The sequence below is a fragment of the Sylvia atricapilla genome, chromosome 1 (assembly GCF_009819655.1).
Source record: "Sylvia atricapilla isolate bSylAtr1 chromosome 1, bSylAtr1.pri, whole genome shotgun sequence".
NCBI classification, from domain to species: Eukaryota; Metazoa; Chordata; class Aves; order Passeriformes; family Sylviidae; genus Sylvia; species Sylvia atricapilla.
The window spans coordinates 39,158,006-39,176,419 of NC_089140.1; the positions used below are offsets into that span (position 1 = coordinate 39,158,006).

At 41.2% G+C, this 18,414-nt stretch overlaps 1 protein-coding gene and 1 long non-coding RNA gene across 4 annotated transcripts in view; both read right to left on the bottom strand.

The window, feature by feature from the left end:
- TOP2B (DNA topoisomerase II beta) overlaps positions 1 to 8,156 on the bottom strand; it is a 65,844-nt gene extending 57,688 nt beyond the window's left edge. For 2 of the 3 annotated variants that reach the window (XM_066319927.1, XM_066319936.1), the window contains exon 1: positions 7,713 to 8,156. In XM_066319927.1, coding sequence (XP_066176024.1) covers positions 7,713 to 7,778 — 66 coding nt within the window. In that variant the 5' untranslated portion in view covers positions 7,779 to 8,156. The remainder of the gene's footprint in view (positions 1 to 7,712) is intronic. The other variant, XM_066319917.1, reaches the window with a different exon arrangement.
- A 3,887-nt stretch (positions 8,157 to 12,043) lies between these two features.
- LOC136361848 (uncharacterized) lies at positions 12,044 to 18,358 on the bottom strand. Its single transcript, XR_010743694.1, has 2 exons — positions 15,850 to 18,358; positions 12,044 to 15,290 (listed from the first exon to the last, which is right to left on the bottom strand). It is a non-coding gene; the product is annotated as an uncharacterized lncRNA (long non-coding RNA).
- Between the last annotated feature and the right edge of the window lie 56 nt (positions 18,359 to 18,414).

The following is an 18,414-nucleotide window of genomic DNA, read 5'->3' on the forward strand; positions in this document are numbered from 1 at the left end:
AACTTGCCTCCCTTTACTCCAAGATTGTGACATGACACCTCAAAATTTTCATGGTGATGCTGTAACACAACAGTGTTACACTAGGTTAGGATCACTGAACAGAGTATGACAAAAAACACAGCCTCAGCCAACAAAAAACTGTGTGCTGATGTATGGGGTAACAGCCTGAATGACTTCAGACAGCAGAACTCTCTACCTTAGCTGGACTAAGACAGAGTCTAATTTGCCATTCTTGTACATTTATATCATGGCACACATGGAATAAACACAGGACTGAAATGCTCACACACTACTACACTATTGTCCTTAAAAACTCCAAATAGCCCAGAGCTACCATGGATTACACAGCTGGAATTATCTCCAGTGAAGCTCACACTATCCATATCCCATAAGTAAAGATGCCCAGCTTAGGGGATGATGCTAGAATTCTAACAGCTCTTATGGAAACATTACATACCAAGTTACCTGGTTGCAAGAATTTTTTAAATTATTTTTTCCTCTACTTTATCTCACCTTCTTTAGGAAAATAACTTCTCAGTGTTATCTTATGGCTCCTCTATTTTGTCATGACAAGAAAATATTATTTCTTGTTCTCTCCTTAAAGATTCCTTCACAGATTGAGAAAGATGGTGTGAGTTTTTAGCACCTCACGAAGGTAGACATTTGCCCAGTTTTTCATACGTTTGCTCTTCTTACAAATATCTACAGTCTGAAGAAGAAACGGGAAGCCCAAGACTAACTAGGCCCACTCATTCACTAAAAAGGAGCAAAAGAAATCAAGACCTGGTGTTCATGAGAGGAGGACTATTTAATATCTCAACTGCAATTCTACTTCACAAATCAGGAAAAAAACGTAGATTAAACATTTTAATCCTTTTTTATTATTTTTTTCCCTTTAAGGTAGCTTATTTAAATTGCATCCAAAGGAAAATATAGGTCTGATGTTTAGGTCTGAACCTTTCAAACATGTTCTAGCTCAAGCAGATTTTACACTAACTTGGCTAACACCCTTTTTTCTTACTTGCTGAAAAAAACTACTAGAACTTCTAGATGTGCACAGTGTAACAAATACACAGAATTATCACTGTCACAAAAAAAATAGAAGCAGTACTTTACTTTCAGTGGCAAACTGTATTTCTATGCAAATTGGAGTTACACTGAGACGCAGACAGGATATTAAAATAGCTTTATTAAATGAAACTAGATCAGCTGATATCATAGAATAAGTCAACAACTCACTTCAAAACATAACTTAAAAGGACGTAGGCCATAGGAGTAAAAGCATTTGCAATCACAATGAAACTTTAAAAACAGCAGATCTGATGCTCACTTGTCAAGGAGGGGAGGAATATTTTTCTGCTTTTCACACCAAATTTTTGAGTACTCTACTGAAATACCTGCAGATAACAGCTAGGAAATACTTTTGAATAAAAATTACTACAAGCTGGTTAATCACTTCACTTATGAGGAACAGTTTTCTTCTATATTTGCAACACAAATAAATATTTGGTGTTTGATCTTGACAACTTGTTTTTATTGCTAGAACTTAAAACATACTTAAAAATTCAGTATTTATTTTCAAAGTTATGTAATAACATTTTATATACCTTGATTTAGAATTTACTTTAAATCTGGAATATTATATTATCTGAAAGACATTCTTCCAAAATACCTATGTTCCAGTAAAAGTACTTGAGAAGACACCACTATGTTTCCAAGCATGCAATTTTCAAAAGAGGCATCTTCACAGTTATACACATTTAGAACTAAGTAATTTTTTTTGCTCAATCTGCTTTTGAAAACATTCAAAGCACCCATTTAATGCATAATAACATTTTCACTGTGGGTGGCTTGCAAGAAATTTACTGTTTCAAATGAGGAAAATTAAGTTTTCTGTAACAGTTTTCATTCTTAAGTTTACTATATATAATCTATTATATATATATATATATATATGTCACTCCCAGGGAGGCAATCGCTCCCATCCATCAGCTATGAATCACACTGCTGCTTTTCATTAATTGAAACATAAACATGCATTTGCAAGCTGCCTTTGCACACAGACACACAAGAGAGTTTACAGGCAAGGTAAAAACCTACTTCTGGAAAAATAAAGTCAATGCAAAGGAAATACTAAATTTAATCAGTAATTTTTTCAGACTTAAGCTGTCTGTTTTAGACTACCAATATGTTCTTTTATTTGGAAAGGTTACTTTATCTGTCCAAATAAAGTGATTCCTTACTTACTGTTTAATACAGCACAGGCATCTTAGAACTTAAATGTACACACACACAAATCTCACAGGTCAAACATTAACAGGGGCCACGTGTTCGAACGTACATCTTCCCCCACTGAACACCTAAAGTAATCGCCCACAGACCTTCTCAAATCAATTCCTCCCCAATCCCTGAGATATCAATTCCTTCCTAGACTTGGTTACAATTTAGCTCCCCATTCCTATGCATTCATCACTCTTTCACCCATGCCAGAACAAGGTTTCCTCCCAGCTCAGAATACAGAGGGTGCAGATGCACATACTGAGCTGTGGGACTGGCTTAGCTGCTGTCAAAGATGTGGCCCCAATCCTGTTCCAGTACCAAGCCTCCACTTGATATCACCTCTATCACTTCTTTGATCCTGCATTATTCAGCACTCTGACAAGGAGAAGACTGGACAACAAAAGTATTTAATGAATGGTGGCATGGAGGGTAAGAAGCAACCACTTGTTTTTTTGGAAGGCAAACCAAAACATCTGAGGAATCCCTCTTCAGAGCTATTGTGTCTGACTCACCCAAGTGAGCCACAAATATTTCCCTCTGGTGCTAGAATATCCAGGAGACTCATGACATCTCTTTACAGCACTGCTTCCTTAAGGGCAGCAGAATCAGAAATACAATAAGACTAGGAGGGAATGCTGCTTCCCCTCAGCTGTTGGATATAACTGTATAGCTCAAAGCCCACAAAACACACTCTGTTTATAAAAATAAATATTAATACATTGGGGAAAGTATTTCAGATCTGACTTCCCTTTCATTGTATAACTGAAAAAAAGGAGGGGGAGTGAGGGTAAGGACACACAGGACAAAAACCCTCCTGGTTCTCTGGTCACCACAACAGCAAAAGACAGACACTCATATAAAGCAAGAGGCAAAACAAGGCTTGGCAACAAAACAAGACTTTTCCCCCCACACCCCTCCTGCTCTGCCCACACCACAGTGCAGCACAGAAAAGATAAGACAAACTAACAGCACATGTAACAAGTGTCACATATGTGACAACTGCGTCCTAGCCCAGCTGCAACCAGCGGAGAACCAGAAGGCCTGATCCAAATAAAGAAATGGAAAGAACAGAAAGCTAATTCTGAGCTTTAACCTGGGTCTGGAGAGGAAACAAAAGAGGTCTGAAGGGCTAAGGAGTAGGAGCTTCAACCACCTACTCCTCCTTTGAAATTAATATAGTAATGAGCAGTAATAAAAAGGATAAAGGATTATTTACCCGTGGTTCATCTCTAAGACAGGATGCTTATTTCTAAAAACAGAAGATTTCATTAGAATTTGGTCATATTAATGACCAGATATGCCAACTGTTAGTGCTTCAAGCAGGCAGAACCCTGATAGCTTATAGAAACAGACCCGTGACAGAGCAGTAACACAATGCAACTCTTGGGTACACTGTCATAGCCCAGCACTCTCCCTCCAGCACTATATTGGCACAAGAAGGGAACACCTGTGTTGCTCCCATCCAAGAGTCCCTGCTGCCAAATCAGAGGAATGACCAAAGCAGTGTAGCAGTAATGGGCAGATCCTTGGGGCAGCAGAGATCCAGTTCAGATCTCAGATGCAAAAAGCCTACCCATAAAGTCAGAAACCATCCAGTGCAGAAGCTGTAGCTAGTGAATTATGGTGTGTCACCAGAAGTTATCAGACATTGTTCAACAGGAAGACTTGCTTTAATTCTCTCAGAACATATTAAAAGTCAAATCAAACTGAAAGTAATCCCTTTACTAAAGGTAAAAGTAGTTGAGTTCAAATGAAGCAATATAAGAAACACAAGTTCCCTTTAATAGGACTAGGATGGACCTTATTTGTTGGTACTTAATACATATATAGAGAGACTACTATCTTATTAATGACATGCGCTCTATATTAAAAAAAAATACAGTATTAAGTTAAAAGTTATTTATAAGGTAAACTCCGAATCCTCTGAAAGATGCTTATATCTGAATTCAGATTATTTGAAAGGCTGGTTCTTTTCATTTACCAATATACAGCTACTGTATACATTCAAACAAGTATAACTCAAATAAATGCAGTATTTCCATCTACTAATAATACATATTATTTCCATTCTACTCCATCTAAGGAGCAAACAATGATATTTTTCTAAAAGAGAAGTCACATACATGAACAGTCAGCATATATTCATTTTAAGCTAGCATTTCCTAGAGGCAAAACCTGTCCCTTTCACCAAGGACAGGAAAGTGGAAGTAGTGTGCAAAGTCCTAAATTATTATCAGCACTCTCACTTTCCATTTATCAGCCTCATATAGCTTTTAGCATGGAGGAGAAAGTCTTGAAAACGCTGACAGAATAAGTGATCAAATGTTCCTCGTTTGAAATACTCAGTTTTCTGGGCATTCCCATTGTATTAGAACCAATGCACTTCAAAGTGTTACTTGCCAAAGTAACAAAGTTACTTGCCAGTGTTACATTACCTTCACTATAAAGGGTATATTTACAAAAAAAAAAAGTGCTATTACTGTGCCATTACAATTCATTGTCTGTAGTTCCTAAACACACACAGAGGCTGAAGAATTATTTCTTTTGCTCACAGTAAGTTTTTCTAGCATTAGAAAATGCCGTCATGTTTCACCAATGCAAACTCTCCTAGTTACAAATCCATGCTTTTGCAACTAACTCTTGATACAATTTAGCACTTTTGTGAGTGGAGCTTGGAGATCACACACCAAAAGTAATTTTTATCACTCTGTCAAAACTCCACCTTCTACCAACTATCAGAGCACAGGGCTGCAAGTTGATTTCGGAAAATCATCAAGCAGGCCAAAGAAAAAAAAAAGGCGCTATTAAAAACAAAGCAAGTACATTTTATAAATCAGAGGTTAACTTGGTTTGTCTTCAGTTAACTAACGCCAAATAATTTTCTCAATAAACATTTTCAGTTATTATACTCTCATGTGTTCCCATCACTGGTAATTGTGCCTAACTAGTTATAGTCCTTCAAGTCCTGTTATGGCTGGAAACACAGATGACCTGCTGTTTGTTTCCATCAACATTTAATTCCTCTTGCTTTTAAAAGTAAAAGTAGATATCACCTGATGCTTGTAAGATGTCTTATAATGAAATTCACTCTAGGGTAAATTTTGTATTATGGGAAGTACCTTTCCTTTTTCACAACTGCACGTAATTCTTTCCTACTTACAAAGATGCTCTTTGAATCACACCCAAAGCTGAAGTTACACACAAAACTCTACTAAAATGTGAGCAACTAGGTTATGTACACAGGATCTGCTAGTTTGAAACATAAATTAACACCCCACTAAGTTTTAAATGTTTCCTCATCTTTAGGGCCAGACTTTCTTCTGTTACCCTATAATTGTTTAACTCGTGGTCTTATTAAGAAACCACAAACTACAGAGAATACATTACTCAGACAGAGAAGCATCCTAGTGGTTTCAACACACTAGTAAGAATTCTAAAGAAATCAAGGTGGTTTCAAAACGACCTACAACCAAACTGCAAGTGGTTGCATATCCAGCAGATATATGGCAAGCAGATTAAAGCCAGACAGCTGAAACTATTCTGTCCCTACCTCAGTACCTCTTGCCCTTCTCAAGGACAGCATATGATTATCTACAAATGAACCACCACCTAAACCAACATTTTTTTCAGCCTGGCACACTAGCCATGGCCCCATCCAATTCAGTGCTACAACAATATTGTTCTTTGGTACACCAGTGTTCTATAGTTGACACGAAACAGGTCTGGTTTTAGGAGCTGGCTCAGAAATTCTACCTTCACCACTTAAAATGCACATGAGAGAAAGAAAGAATGTTCTACTGTTTTCTGAAAAAATAAATGAGCACAGTTTTAACTAAAATCCGATTATTTCCCTACAACTACTCTGAGTTGACAAAACACTTTTAACTTTTACTGCTTTTAGAGAATGAAAAGTTTGATCATTTCCAGTTGTATGAAATTGTTGACTCACCATAATTTCAACCCCATTACATTTAAGAATATGATTCAATAAAAATGCCTATTCAGTAATTTTCACACTTCATTCTGCAGTTTTCTGTACGAGCTGTAAAACTTTCAATTACTTGGTCGAACCTAGATGGTAAAATCTTAATTCTGAAGAGCCACCCAAAGACCACAGTTGATAAAGATTGCAAAGTATTGTGGAAAGAAAGGAGAATAATTTTAGCTTCTCAACTTAGACATGTTCACATGTCTAAACTGTCTGATTTCAAATGGCACACCCAGAAACTTACACATTTTTTTTAATATACCTTTCCACGCTGCCAGCTTCTTAAAATTAAAGAGAATTAACAACATTAAATGCAGTAATTAGAGCCATGGAAATAGTCCACCATCAGAACACACAGGATTTGTTCACTCCAATAATACTTCTTTTTCAACAGCTCCAAGATGTAGAGGGACAGAAGAACAGTTTGCTATCATTCTATTTAATAAGACTTGCTAAAAATTCTCACCTCTGTAAAGCACATGTGTCTGACTAAAGATAGCTCACCACCTATCCACCAAGATGTAGTGTCTCCTGCTTAAACATTGAAGAAGTTACCCCTCTCTGCCGAGCAAGAGAAAGTCAGAGGAGTTACTGATTGGCTGAACCAGACCCCTTCAGGTCACCTTTGCTCCTCCTTCTTCTCAGGTCTCACCAAAACCTGAGAGCATCCACTCTTACTACTGACGAGGGGAGCATCTCTGCACCGGGAGCCAGGACTTGTACTCTCAAAGAACTATAAGGAGGCTGAAAAGGATTCACCAATTCTACAGTCAGTCATCACCAGCACCCTCTCTAATCTTAATACTTCCGACCAACCCATGAAAGGCAGTACAACACCCCCTTCTTGGGTCTGTTGCAGAGTTACAACTTTTGGAAGATGATGAAGTTGAATGCCAAGATGGAATAGCGAGCCCACAGCTCCTGCTTCCTGTCTCTGAAACTTAGGAACTTCAAGTATTGTCCTTTCACACAGTTGGAAAAGAAAACGGGATCAACACAAGAGACCCTCTGCTAGCCCACAGCGGCTTTGCTCTAGGAACAAGAGGCAATACCTGCAACTCTGGCGGGACGACAGACAGACCATATCTCACTCTGGAGGACAGCGACTTCAGGACAGCCCTGATGATCCACCCGCTCCCCCCAGGAGCTTCCCACCTGTTTGCTCTCTTCCCTACGGCTCCCAGCACCCCGAGAAGCCCCCACAGGGATAAAAGCTCCCCTCCTGTAACATCAACTCCAAGCCCAGGCTTCCTCCTCCTTCCCCGGAGCCCTCCACCGAGCGGCGGCTCTACAGCGCTTCGCTTTCCACGCCAGCCCTCGGCTTCCTCCCTCCTTTCAAAGCCAACCCGCGCTCTTTCCACACACACAAGCGACGCAAACAGAAATATTAATAAAACACGAGTAGCAAAACGCACGAACAACAAAATGCAGCCCCACAACTTACCACCCAAGTCAGTCCCCCGCTGCCGCCGCCGCCGCCTCCTCCTCCTCCTCCTCCAGACTTTGCCATTTTCTGCCCGTCTCTCCTCAGCCGAGGCGAGGGCGCTCGGAGGCGGCCGGGAGGGCCGGCACCGACACCGCGCCTGGGGCCGCTCCGCGCCCGCCCTTCGCGCCTCTCCCGCCCTCACCGGCGCCCCGGCACCGAGGAAGGGCGGCCGAGGGGCCCGCACAAAGCGCCCCTTCCGCCGGCGGGGAGGCAGCGAGGGGGACAGAGGGCTCGGCCGGGCCTGCGGCTCTCGCTAGTTTAAAGGGACGACGGGCCGGTCCCTTCGCCTCGCGGCGGCCGCGGCGGCAACAACAGCCACCGCTATCGCCGCCGTAGCGCTGCTGCCTCCCGCCCTCCTCCTCACCCCCGGGCCGTCCCCCCCGCAGCCACAAAGGCCCGGAAAACAGATTAATAATAAAAAAAAACTCCCCCTCCCTCCCTCCTCCCTCGTCCCCTCCCTCCCTCGTTCACTCCCTCCCTCCCTTCCCGCCCCTCGCGCGCGCGCGCGTTCCCGCGCAGATCCCCCCCCGGCTCCGCGCCCCCCGCACACACGCACACCCGGTGCTAGCCCGGCCCCCTCCTTCTTCCCCTCCTCTTTCCACCCTGCGTCCCGGTGCCCGGTGCCGCTCCCCCGCCGTCGCCTCCTCCCCCTCCTCTCCCGGCACAGCCCCTGAACCGCTGCCGCCGCCGGGACACCGCGCGTAGACAATAAATAACCGCGCCGGCCCCGCTCGGCGTCCGCGCCGCGGCCGCTTCTCCCCACGCAGCCGGCCCGGGCCTCTTCTCCCCCCGCGCCTTCTGCCCGCCAATCACGGGCCGGCCCGCCAATCGCGCGCTGGAGGCGGGAAGGCTGAGCGGGGCGCCGCCCTATCCGAGAAGCCAGAAGGAGCGACCGCGTGTGACGTCACCGAGGGTGGCAACAGGGCGGGAATGACCCGCACGGGGGCGCTGCCGCACGCTCGGGGGGCGGCGCGAAGAGAGGCGGAGCGGTTGGATCGGGATCGGGATAGAGATAGGGATGGGAATTGCGGCGAAGCCGGGTTAGAGACTGGCTCCCTTTGCCCACCTTCCCGCTCTGCGACGACCCGCAGAGAGACGTCTCTCTTTCCCACGATCTCACACGGGAATATGTTTGGGGACTGGCAGAGACGGCTGTCCCGTTTCCCTGGTGTTTCAGGTGGATGATGCCGCGAGGCGCGGGCGGAGAAGAGGCGATGCGGTAGGTGGGACAGGTGTTCAGGGGTATGGCGGGCACCGGCCCTCTTTCCGCCAGCCCTAACCGATCCCTGGAATCGCCACCGCTGGGACCTGCGGCGGTAGCAGCAGGGTGGAAGTCCCGGGGCTCCGGGCAGGAGAGTGTTCACAATTCACTGCCCTCTTCTGGGCTCTGGGAAGCGGCCCGAGGAGTTCTTTAACTCGGACAGCTCACAGCTATTTATCTTGCATTTCAGCATCACCGTGGCCTTATACAGGGTCACACAGTACACAACCCTGTGTACTACAATCCTATTCACCGTTTTGCAAAAAATGCTGTGGCCAAAATTTAGCATCTACTCCCTCAGTCTAACTGGTGCGTGTACAAAGCTCAAAATCCATGCAATTTTAGGTATCAGCACAAAAAATATGTACAGTTTTAGACACTTTGCACCAAAAAAAATAAATATATATATATGTATACTTGTAGATTTATATATATATATCTCCATAAATACTATGATCAGATTTTTGACATGCTTAGAAAAATGCTTCAGCACACACAACTTCTCAATCACTGATCTTTATTCTGCTGTGTGAAATGCAAAGGACCTACCTAGTCGTGCCTGTTCCACTCCTTGAATTATTAAGAATGTAAAGTCTCAAAAGGAGGGATTAGTGGAGCTAGCCGACAAATCAGAGAATCATTTTAAAGGAAAAGCAATAACTTAAAGCATTTTTGTTTTGCAAAGTGGTTTTCCTAAGGAGTAAAGGGACTGGAAATGGAGCAGACGCTTCTGAGGAGTCAATTGTTATGTTCAATTATGCCTCAAGGGAAGGATCAGAAGAATTCTAGTAAATATTTACTATTCTAGTAAATATTGCTTATTTAGCATAATTTTACTCCGCCAGTTTCTAAGGAACCTATTAAAAAATAATATCTAAGTGCTGCACAAGGATTATAGAAAATAATGGCATCTGCCTAGAAGGGACAGTAAGTTATGTGTTCCAGCCTGGTTTTCTTGCAGCTGTGTGTACCTCTGAGCTGTAGACTGTGTTTTCTTCTACTTTTGGCAAGATCAAGAGTGTTTCTTGCAGAACTGGAAGGTAACACCTTCAGGGTTATACCTAGTGCTTCAGAATTTTGGGCTTGCTGACTAGAACAGTGATATTTTTCCCCCTGTCTTTTTCAAACTCTCAAATTCATATGTAGGACCCCTTAAAATAAATCATGTATGGTGAACTGCTGCAGTGACTATTGCAAGGCTCAGAGAAAACAAGAGTGCATCTGTTCAAAGCTTTTTGCATTGGTAGAGGACCATACTGTATTCAGCAGAAACAGAGCAAGTCCCAAACATTAGTGTACTTTGTTCTCATTAACTCCAGCTGTTTAGTAAATAGGCTGTCCTTAGTGTGGGAAGTGTGCCTTTTGCAACGTGAGCCAAGTAGAAGATAGCAATCTAACTTGAAGGCAGCCAATTCCATATATATTAGAGAGACAGAGGGAGTTTCTTCTTGGCAGTTACTGAGTTTGAATGTGCATGGTCAGACATGTTCAGTCTGTGTCACACTGGAGCAGATTTATGAGGAAATGCTGATGCTCCCCCCCCAGCCATTTTCTTTAGTCTTTGAAATTATTTTGTCCAAGTTGGATTTTATTTAATTCTCATCCCATACTATGCTAGCTGCATGGCATGTTACTGGCTTACTGTTGATGTTGGCTTTATCCCTAATGCTTATATGTGTATGCTGAGTGGTTGCATTGCTAGTTATGCAGGATTGTAGGACAAAGTTCTCACGAGACTAAAAGCAGCTGCTTCTGTGGACTGCAGAGGTGAAGCAGTGAAATGAGATTGCTCATCACATTTAAAGAGATCCCTTTTAAAACAAACATAGAAGTAGATTTGAGCATGAATCAAATTCAAGTGCCATAACATTTTGATAGGAGTGGAATTACTTCACTAGATGCAACCTGCCCAAATCATGCACTACCAGTTCATGTCAAATACTTCACACTTACTGTGTGACACTTTAAATTAATAATCCCCTTGAGATACTACACACAAAGTCCTATTTCAATTCATTGGAGATTTACTTGCTCTCATAGTTGTAGACCATAACATAAACAGAAGTACCCTACAGGCTTTCAAAACAATGATCTATTTATATCAGCTTCACTACTGCTTTTAGCAAGCAAAATATTTATTGTAATACTACTTTGTGTACAATTATTTTAACAGTAAGACAGCTGTATGTATGATCTTTAAGTATTTCTATACTTTATATGTACAAACTTCCCACCTGTCTGAAGTTATTTGCTGTTTCTAGTTTATTTACTATCTAATAAAAACCTTTTCTTTCGCTGTGGATTTTCTGGACTCAGATTTAAAGGGCCTAAAACTTGACTATTTGTGGAACTATGTGCATCTCTCTACTCCATGAACGTACTCAGATACGACCACTTAATTAAATGACCAATTACAGCTCTTGATTTCTGTTTTTCAGCTACACAAAAAGTGTAGTTGAAAAAGTGTAATTTTGTGCTAAAATATTTATGAAAGTAAGCTGATGTCCATTACATTATACATTCCACATTGTATGTAGTTGTAATGAGGTATAAACAAACATGCATATTTTAATATTAAATATCTAAACACACAGTAATTTCCATATTCTACTGCATTTTAAAATTTCATTGTAATTAATTAACATAATTTTGGAATAATTGATCAAATTATTGAGTAGGATGGTGGCAGTACAATATGAGAGTGATCAACACACTTGTACTGCATTGATTGTGAATGACCTTCAGGCCATGGTTCCAAAATATTTAAGAGAAGTCTACCCATGGCTGGATCATCTAGCAATATAAATTTACATAGGTCATGTGTTCTTACACAATTGTATCTCAAACACCTTTGTTGAATTAGCAAGGGCCACACTAATGGTTTTCTGTGGGTATGCACTGTCAATAAGCCTGACACCCTCAGCTGAACTGTGCCCAGGACTTACATCCCTGATATATCCTCACACTTTTGTAAGTAGCTATTCCTGGGGCCAGACTGTTCCACAACCAACCTTTTGAAAAACACCAAGTCATTTCCATTTTAATCCTTCAGGAACGATGTACCACTTGTGACAATTTGACAGAGGGTTTGGACAGCTTAAACGCTGCTTACCTTCCAATCACTCCCCTGGTGACTAACCTGTTAAGTGCTGTGCTATTGGCAGAGGTGTGGAAAACTGAAGTGGAGCAGGTTGTGAATGCTACTGCCAGGTTGTTCCTGGGAAAGAGATCCAGCAGAATCCCCAGGGCTAGCTACAGGGACCCCGGGGCTCCATGCTGGACTGCCCATCCCATGGCTGGGACTGCTGCTCTGACCCACCCAACTTCCTCCAGGATGGCACCACCTCCCTGCTGCAGGAGAGGCAGGTTGTGTTAGAGACCATCACACTGACTTACTTGGCCTCCAGCCTGAACTGCACAGTCTCTCACACAGAACAGGGAAGTTGTGTCACTTGTAAACTTTAAATATTTATCTGTGACTAGAAGTGCATTAGTATCCAAGCCCACTCAGTCTCCTCACTGTCAGCTCAGTCTTAAATCGTGACACACTTTCACTGAGTAGCATAAAGAAAGTTGTTGCTACAGCAGAGGCTAGTCATAGAAATTAAATATATTTGCATGGAAATTACATGTATAGGACAAACTCCCTTGTGCAGTGACCACACACAGAAAGAGAAGTTGCATGCAGAGGTGAAGCAAGGGAAGCTGAGCTGGCTGTACTGGGAGGAATTCTCAACATGAATAGAATTACTATCCACACTATTAACATCTGAGTTTTTTAGATGAGTAGGTGGCAGTCAGAAAAGATGCAAATGCCTGGGGGACAAAAATAATGGAAAAAACACAGAATGGAGAAGGTGATGTATTTTGAGGTCTGTGCTTTCTTGCTATCCCTCCATCCCAGCCCCTCTATAAAGGAACTCTCTCTTTCCAAAGCAGAATTTCTTTTTGACTAAAACATGCAGTTTTTCTCCGAGTACTTCACCCAAGACTGTTTGAGAAAGAAAATGCAAGTGGCAATTTGTTTTTACCCAGCAAGACTCTTCTTGCTCATTGAAGGTGCCATTACCAGTGTATTCTCCAGCCTCCCAGACAGAAATCCATGATAGATTTCCAGTATTAAGACTGCTTCCTAATGGCAGAAGGTCATGTCTACTCATTCCTGGAATGACAGGAAGGTGAAGGGGTTGTTTCTATACAAGGCATGTGTGGATATGTTGAATCTGTGCAGAAAAGTGATGACTAACGTAGACAGCAGAGAAGCCCACTATTCTGGGAAATATTTAAAGAGAGGGTACTTTGCTCTCTTGACCTAAAATTCAATCACCTCTGACACATTATGTTTTGACTTATTATGAGGAGGAAATAGAAAGGGCAAGTTTTTCTGCACGGCTTCGCTGTATCACCAGTTTTGACTGGAATCAATGATGACTAGAGCAGGGTGTACATTTGCATTCCCTTTCTCAGAAGGGAGTTGTGTGGCTCTTGTGGTAACCCAAGAAGAGAAGAGTCTCAGGAAAGACCCAAGAGAGGCAGATGGCTCAACTTCCACCGAGGCAGAGCACATCATTAAAGTGTGGCCAGTGCACCCACAATGTTTATGCTGAGATCAAAGGCAAAAAGAGAAGGAGGCCACAAGATTTGGAATACTTGAACAAATGAATGTCTGAGGCAAACAGCAACAAAAGAGTTGGGTGAATGACCTCTGAACATCCTTCTGAAAGAGGACTAGGGTAGGAACACATGAGGACATCAGCTAACAATACACCTAAGCACAGAAGGTGGAGAAGACAAGAAGTAGTAACTAACAAAAAGAAAAGTCAGGGGTAACTAAGAAGGGTCCAGTCAGGCACAGAATTGCAGAACCACAGACAGTTTGCACGTACATATCCAACAAATTAATGAAGAAACCCTTAGAGTAAATTTGAACTGGCAGTTTTAGTTTATACTGACTTAGTGCTTTGAATAACTAGACCATGGTGGTTTTGATTTGGTACTAGATGGCCTAAAATTTGAATTACTCTTCTATAGGCCACAGCACAGGGAATATGCTCACCACACTCTTCTGACAAGGCAGTTTAGAAAAGTAAGTTTATACAATAGTGTTTTCTGAGTATTCTTTTCTAGCTGACTTAAGTTGTTATTCTTTCCAGTAACCTGTTTACTAATAATTCTCTTTGCTTAAATGCATTTTTTCAGATTACCTATGTCAGCAGACTATTCTAAGGCTTTTGAGAATTTTTAGAAGTCTTTGAGAAAATAATTACAAAAATAAGATGTATGCTTCAACTAAGGAAAATACAAAGGGTATAGCTAAACAGGTAAAATGTACAAAAGACTCAGTCACCAACTTTAATATAAGCATCATCTGAATTTACAACTCCCTAACAATTACTTGCTATAGATCAGCTATTCAACAATTTCTCAGGTGGCCTCATTTATAACAAGGCTTGGCAGCAGCACTTCCTATTTATTTCAGTAGGAATTGTGTAATTCAACAAGCTTGGGTGATTGAGCAAGCAGTATTTTAAAATGGTCACTGCTAGCTGCTTCATGCACTTTTCTGTTTTCCTTAGATATTATTATTATTAAGCACAGATGATCAGAAATTCATAAAAAAAATCCTTCGTTATCCCTTTAGATCCTTTAACGCATTAATGTTTCTCTCCCAGATACCATCCAGCTGTCCTCCATTTCTTCAATAGTGGTGTTTCTGCTTAGCATTTTAGCCTTGCTGTATTTATTAGGAGAGTGGGAAAATAAAGCACCAAATGCAACACATTAAATATAATTTTATGTTTATGGTCTCCTGTTCTATTTTTACCCAACTAACACTATTTTGTTTATATTCTCTTTCCACTACATACCTTACATAGCTCAAATCAGTTCTGTAGATTTCCAATGCTCCTTAGTGCACTCCTGTTTTTCTTAGAGAAATGTAAGGACACATTACCTCAGTTTTCAGATGAAGTAAAATCATCTGGATCGGTGGTTCTTATTGCCTCTTGCTCACTATGACTAGCCACTGCTGGTAGAGGTAGCAGAAGTTGCAGTAGCAACAGCTTTCAGTACTGGCCACGACAATGTGTTTGACTACTTAGGCATCATTTAGCCAGCACTATGCTGTGCCATATTTTCATTAGAGTCTGGGAATCTCAGTCTAGGACTTCAGTCCAGCATGGTTTCCAAAAGTATCTTTCCATTTCTAAGCACCTCAGAAAGCTGCATCCTGATCACAGCATTTCTCTCTTTGATTTAGCACTCCTGGCTGTCACCTGTGAAAAAGCAAAACAGTCTTTTGAATGACTTTGAATATACGTCCTTTAGTAATTTGTGAATTCACAATTTAAGGTTCTAGAAAAAAGTTTTTCATCTACAGGATGTGTTAAAAGTAACTTGCTTTGATATACATATACCTGTGGGGGGTTTTAACCTAAACAATATGGACACTGTAGTCCTCATTATTTTATATATTTCTTTTTGAAATCTACTGTGTATTTAACTTGAACAGTAAAGAAAAAAGTTTTTTATCAATGCAGTTTTTTTACAATATTCCTTCATTTCTTGGAAATGATGAAGAAAAGGTACTGTATGTTTCATCTGACAGACCTAAGTGTCAAAAAAGGCAGCATATCTATTTTTTGCAACAAATCTGTTAACTGTTATACTTTAATCACATTCCTCATTTTTTAAAAATAAATTTGCAAGGAACAACTTAGTGATACCCCGTGTTCCTAGATAACAGCTAGAGAATACATTTTCTGTACTCAGCCTCATATTAAGCTCATGCCAAAGTTTTTACCATCATGCTATAGAACTGTAATAACAACTCACCTTCCTTTTCATTTAGTTGGTTTTTACTGAGCTTTGTTATTCCACATATGCTCTTCTGCAGGAAGCTTTTATTGCAGAAAGCCTTTGAAGAGTGGGAAGCTCTGAAGCTCTTGAAATTTATCTGAAAGTAGTGTGGTTCCTTTTACCTTGGTTTTTACTGCTGCTCACATTCTTCTATTTCCAGGTAATAAGTGCAATGAATTCATCAGGTTTTCATGAAAAGGCAATACACATTACCCAGAAATTTCAACATAGTATCAGTTTCCATCCCATTCAACATTTTCCTTCCTCTAATGTTTCTTAAATTAGAAAATGGGGTTTATGTATCAGTGTATTTTCTAGCAGGTTTTGAAACTATTTGACACTAACCATGTCAGAATCCCATTTACTTTGGAACCAGTACTAATGTTAGTTCTTTGGGAATAGACAGATATATTATTACAGATTCTTTTATGTCCCTGTACCCTTTGAGATATGTTGGACACGCTACTGAAACATGACATTTTTCTGCTGAGTTCATTTCTCTTGTGACTCATGATAAGAAGCATGGAAGCTCCTTTTTTACTTCACATTTTACAGTTAGTTTATTGAAAAGTCACTTGTTAGTTCTCATGCATGAGAATTCCACTGGTTTGCTAACCTTTTTTTTTTAATTGCTCATTATTTTCTATCATTTTTCCCAAAATACGTTGGACTCAGTTCTCTGGGACATGAGTAATGATGATGAAAGTGCACATGCATAAAGGCTGAAAACACAATGAAATTACTTGAAGTCACAGAATAGCTAAAGTTTAAGAGATCAATTGCATACATAAGGTTCTTTGCAACATATAATTCTTAAATCATAAAGCTTTCCTCAGCTTTCTAGTCAAACAGTCCATTCTCCCAAATAATTTAAGATACTAATTTTGAGTTGCTGTGCAGATTTGAAGAGAATTCAGAGCAAACAATGCTTTCTTTCCTGATAGCTGTTGTTGAAGTACAGCAAAGCCAGAGCCACATCAGCTCTTTGATTACAGTAAAGACAGAGCACAGTCACAGGCCATAGAGGCAGGCACATTAACCAACCCATGGGAACATAGCACAAGCTGCAGCACTCACATATAATCCATGGCACATGCCCAGCTCTGAGTTGCTTCACCAAACCAGCATGACAGCTTTTAGCCACAAAGCCAAACATCTCCTTAGCCAGGCACAGCATGCAGCACTCCCGGGCTGCCCAGTACAACAGACGTTCTCCCAACAGAGTGTACATGATGAACACAGCACTCCCACACCTCCCTACAGCTCTCGCTTAATATTTAAATCTGCCCTGCTAATTTATGATCACTTGTCTGTGTTTCACAAACAGGAAGATTGCAATGCCTGTCATCCCAACCTTGACCTACGCTACTCTCATGCTGTACATGGTGGGACATCCCACGATCATTAAGATTGATGCTCCCTCCAGAGTTAACTACGCCACGGGCATGGTGGCTTAACAGGTTCTGTAACAGACTAGCAGGGACATGCAAATAAAATAGGCGAAACTACTTTTTCAATTCCCTCCAAATAAAGTAGCATGTTAATGGGGTGAATGCTGTGCTTTGCATTTCCACTCCTACTGGTCTTTGTATATTTATAAAAAGTAATAGTGAATCTTTCAAAAAGACATGAAATAAAAATATTGTTCTCAATTCAGCATTTGTTTTGGTTTTTTCTCTGGAGTTAAATTAAATATATAACATTGAATATCATAACCTTACAACAGATACCTGCAGCACAGCATGCAAATCTTAATGTACAGTCATTCATTCAGTTCTTTGAATTTCCATGGTAATTCCTTCCGGTTGTCCTTCTGTAATGTTTCTATGAGGTGTGGAGAAAAATTTTCCCATGAAATAAAATCTGCTTATTTAATTTGATCAGGAGCTTCATTGGCCTTTGAACCATATGCATAACATACCGAAACACTAGGTTGTAATGTCAGTCCTAACCGCGTTCCCTTAAAATGGCTGCTGCTTCACTTTCCTCTGCTTTGCAACACCCCTGTCACGTCTCAGGCTCCTGGATGACATTGGGTCTCAAAATTATGAGGAAAAGTCCATGTCACCAGGCCTGCAGCAGGCTACTCTTGTTGGCCAACAGACTTGCTGGGAACCAGAGCAATACTGGAAACATAGGAGGATAACAGTGAGGGACACTGGTATTACTAGCATGATAGGGGCTGATGCTTCAACTGTCCAATGAATATGCCATGGGCAGTAGGGTGACACACAACACAAAAACCAGGTAAGAAATAAAATGATAAAACAGATGAACAAAATCTTCCAACAATGAAGACTGCAGTACATTTATAGGATCACATTCAAGGAACTCTCTCAGCAGACCATGCTGCTGTCATCCTCATGGCTTCTCCACAGCAGCTGTCATAAACTAGGGAATACATGGAAGCTGTATGAGGTTGGGGTACCAGCCTGTGATATAATAGCGAAGAGTAAAAAGGACAGAATCCAGGGATGGTGCAGCAGCCTCCAGATCTTACCTGTGAGTCACTGGGAAGTTGCCTTGATCACCACTGCAGAC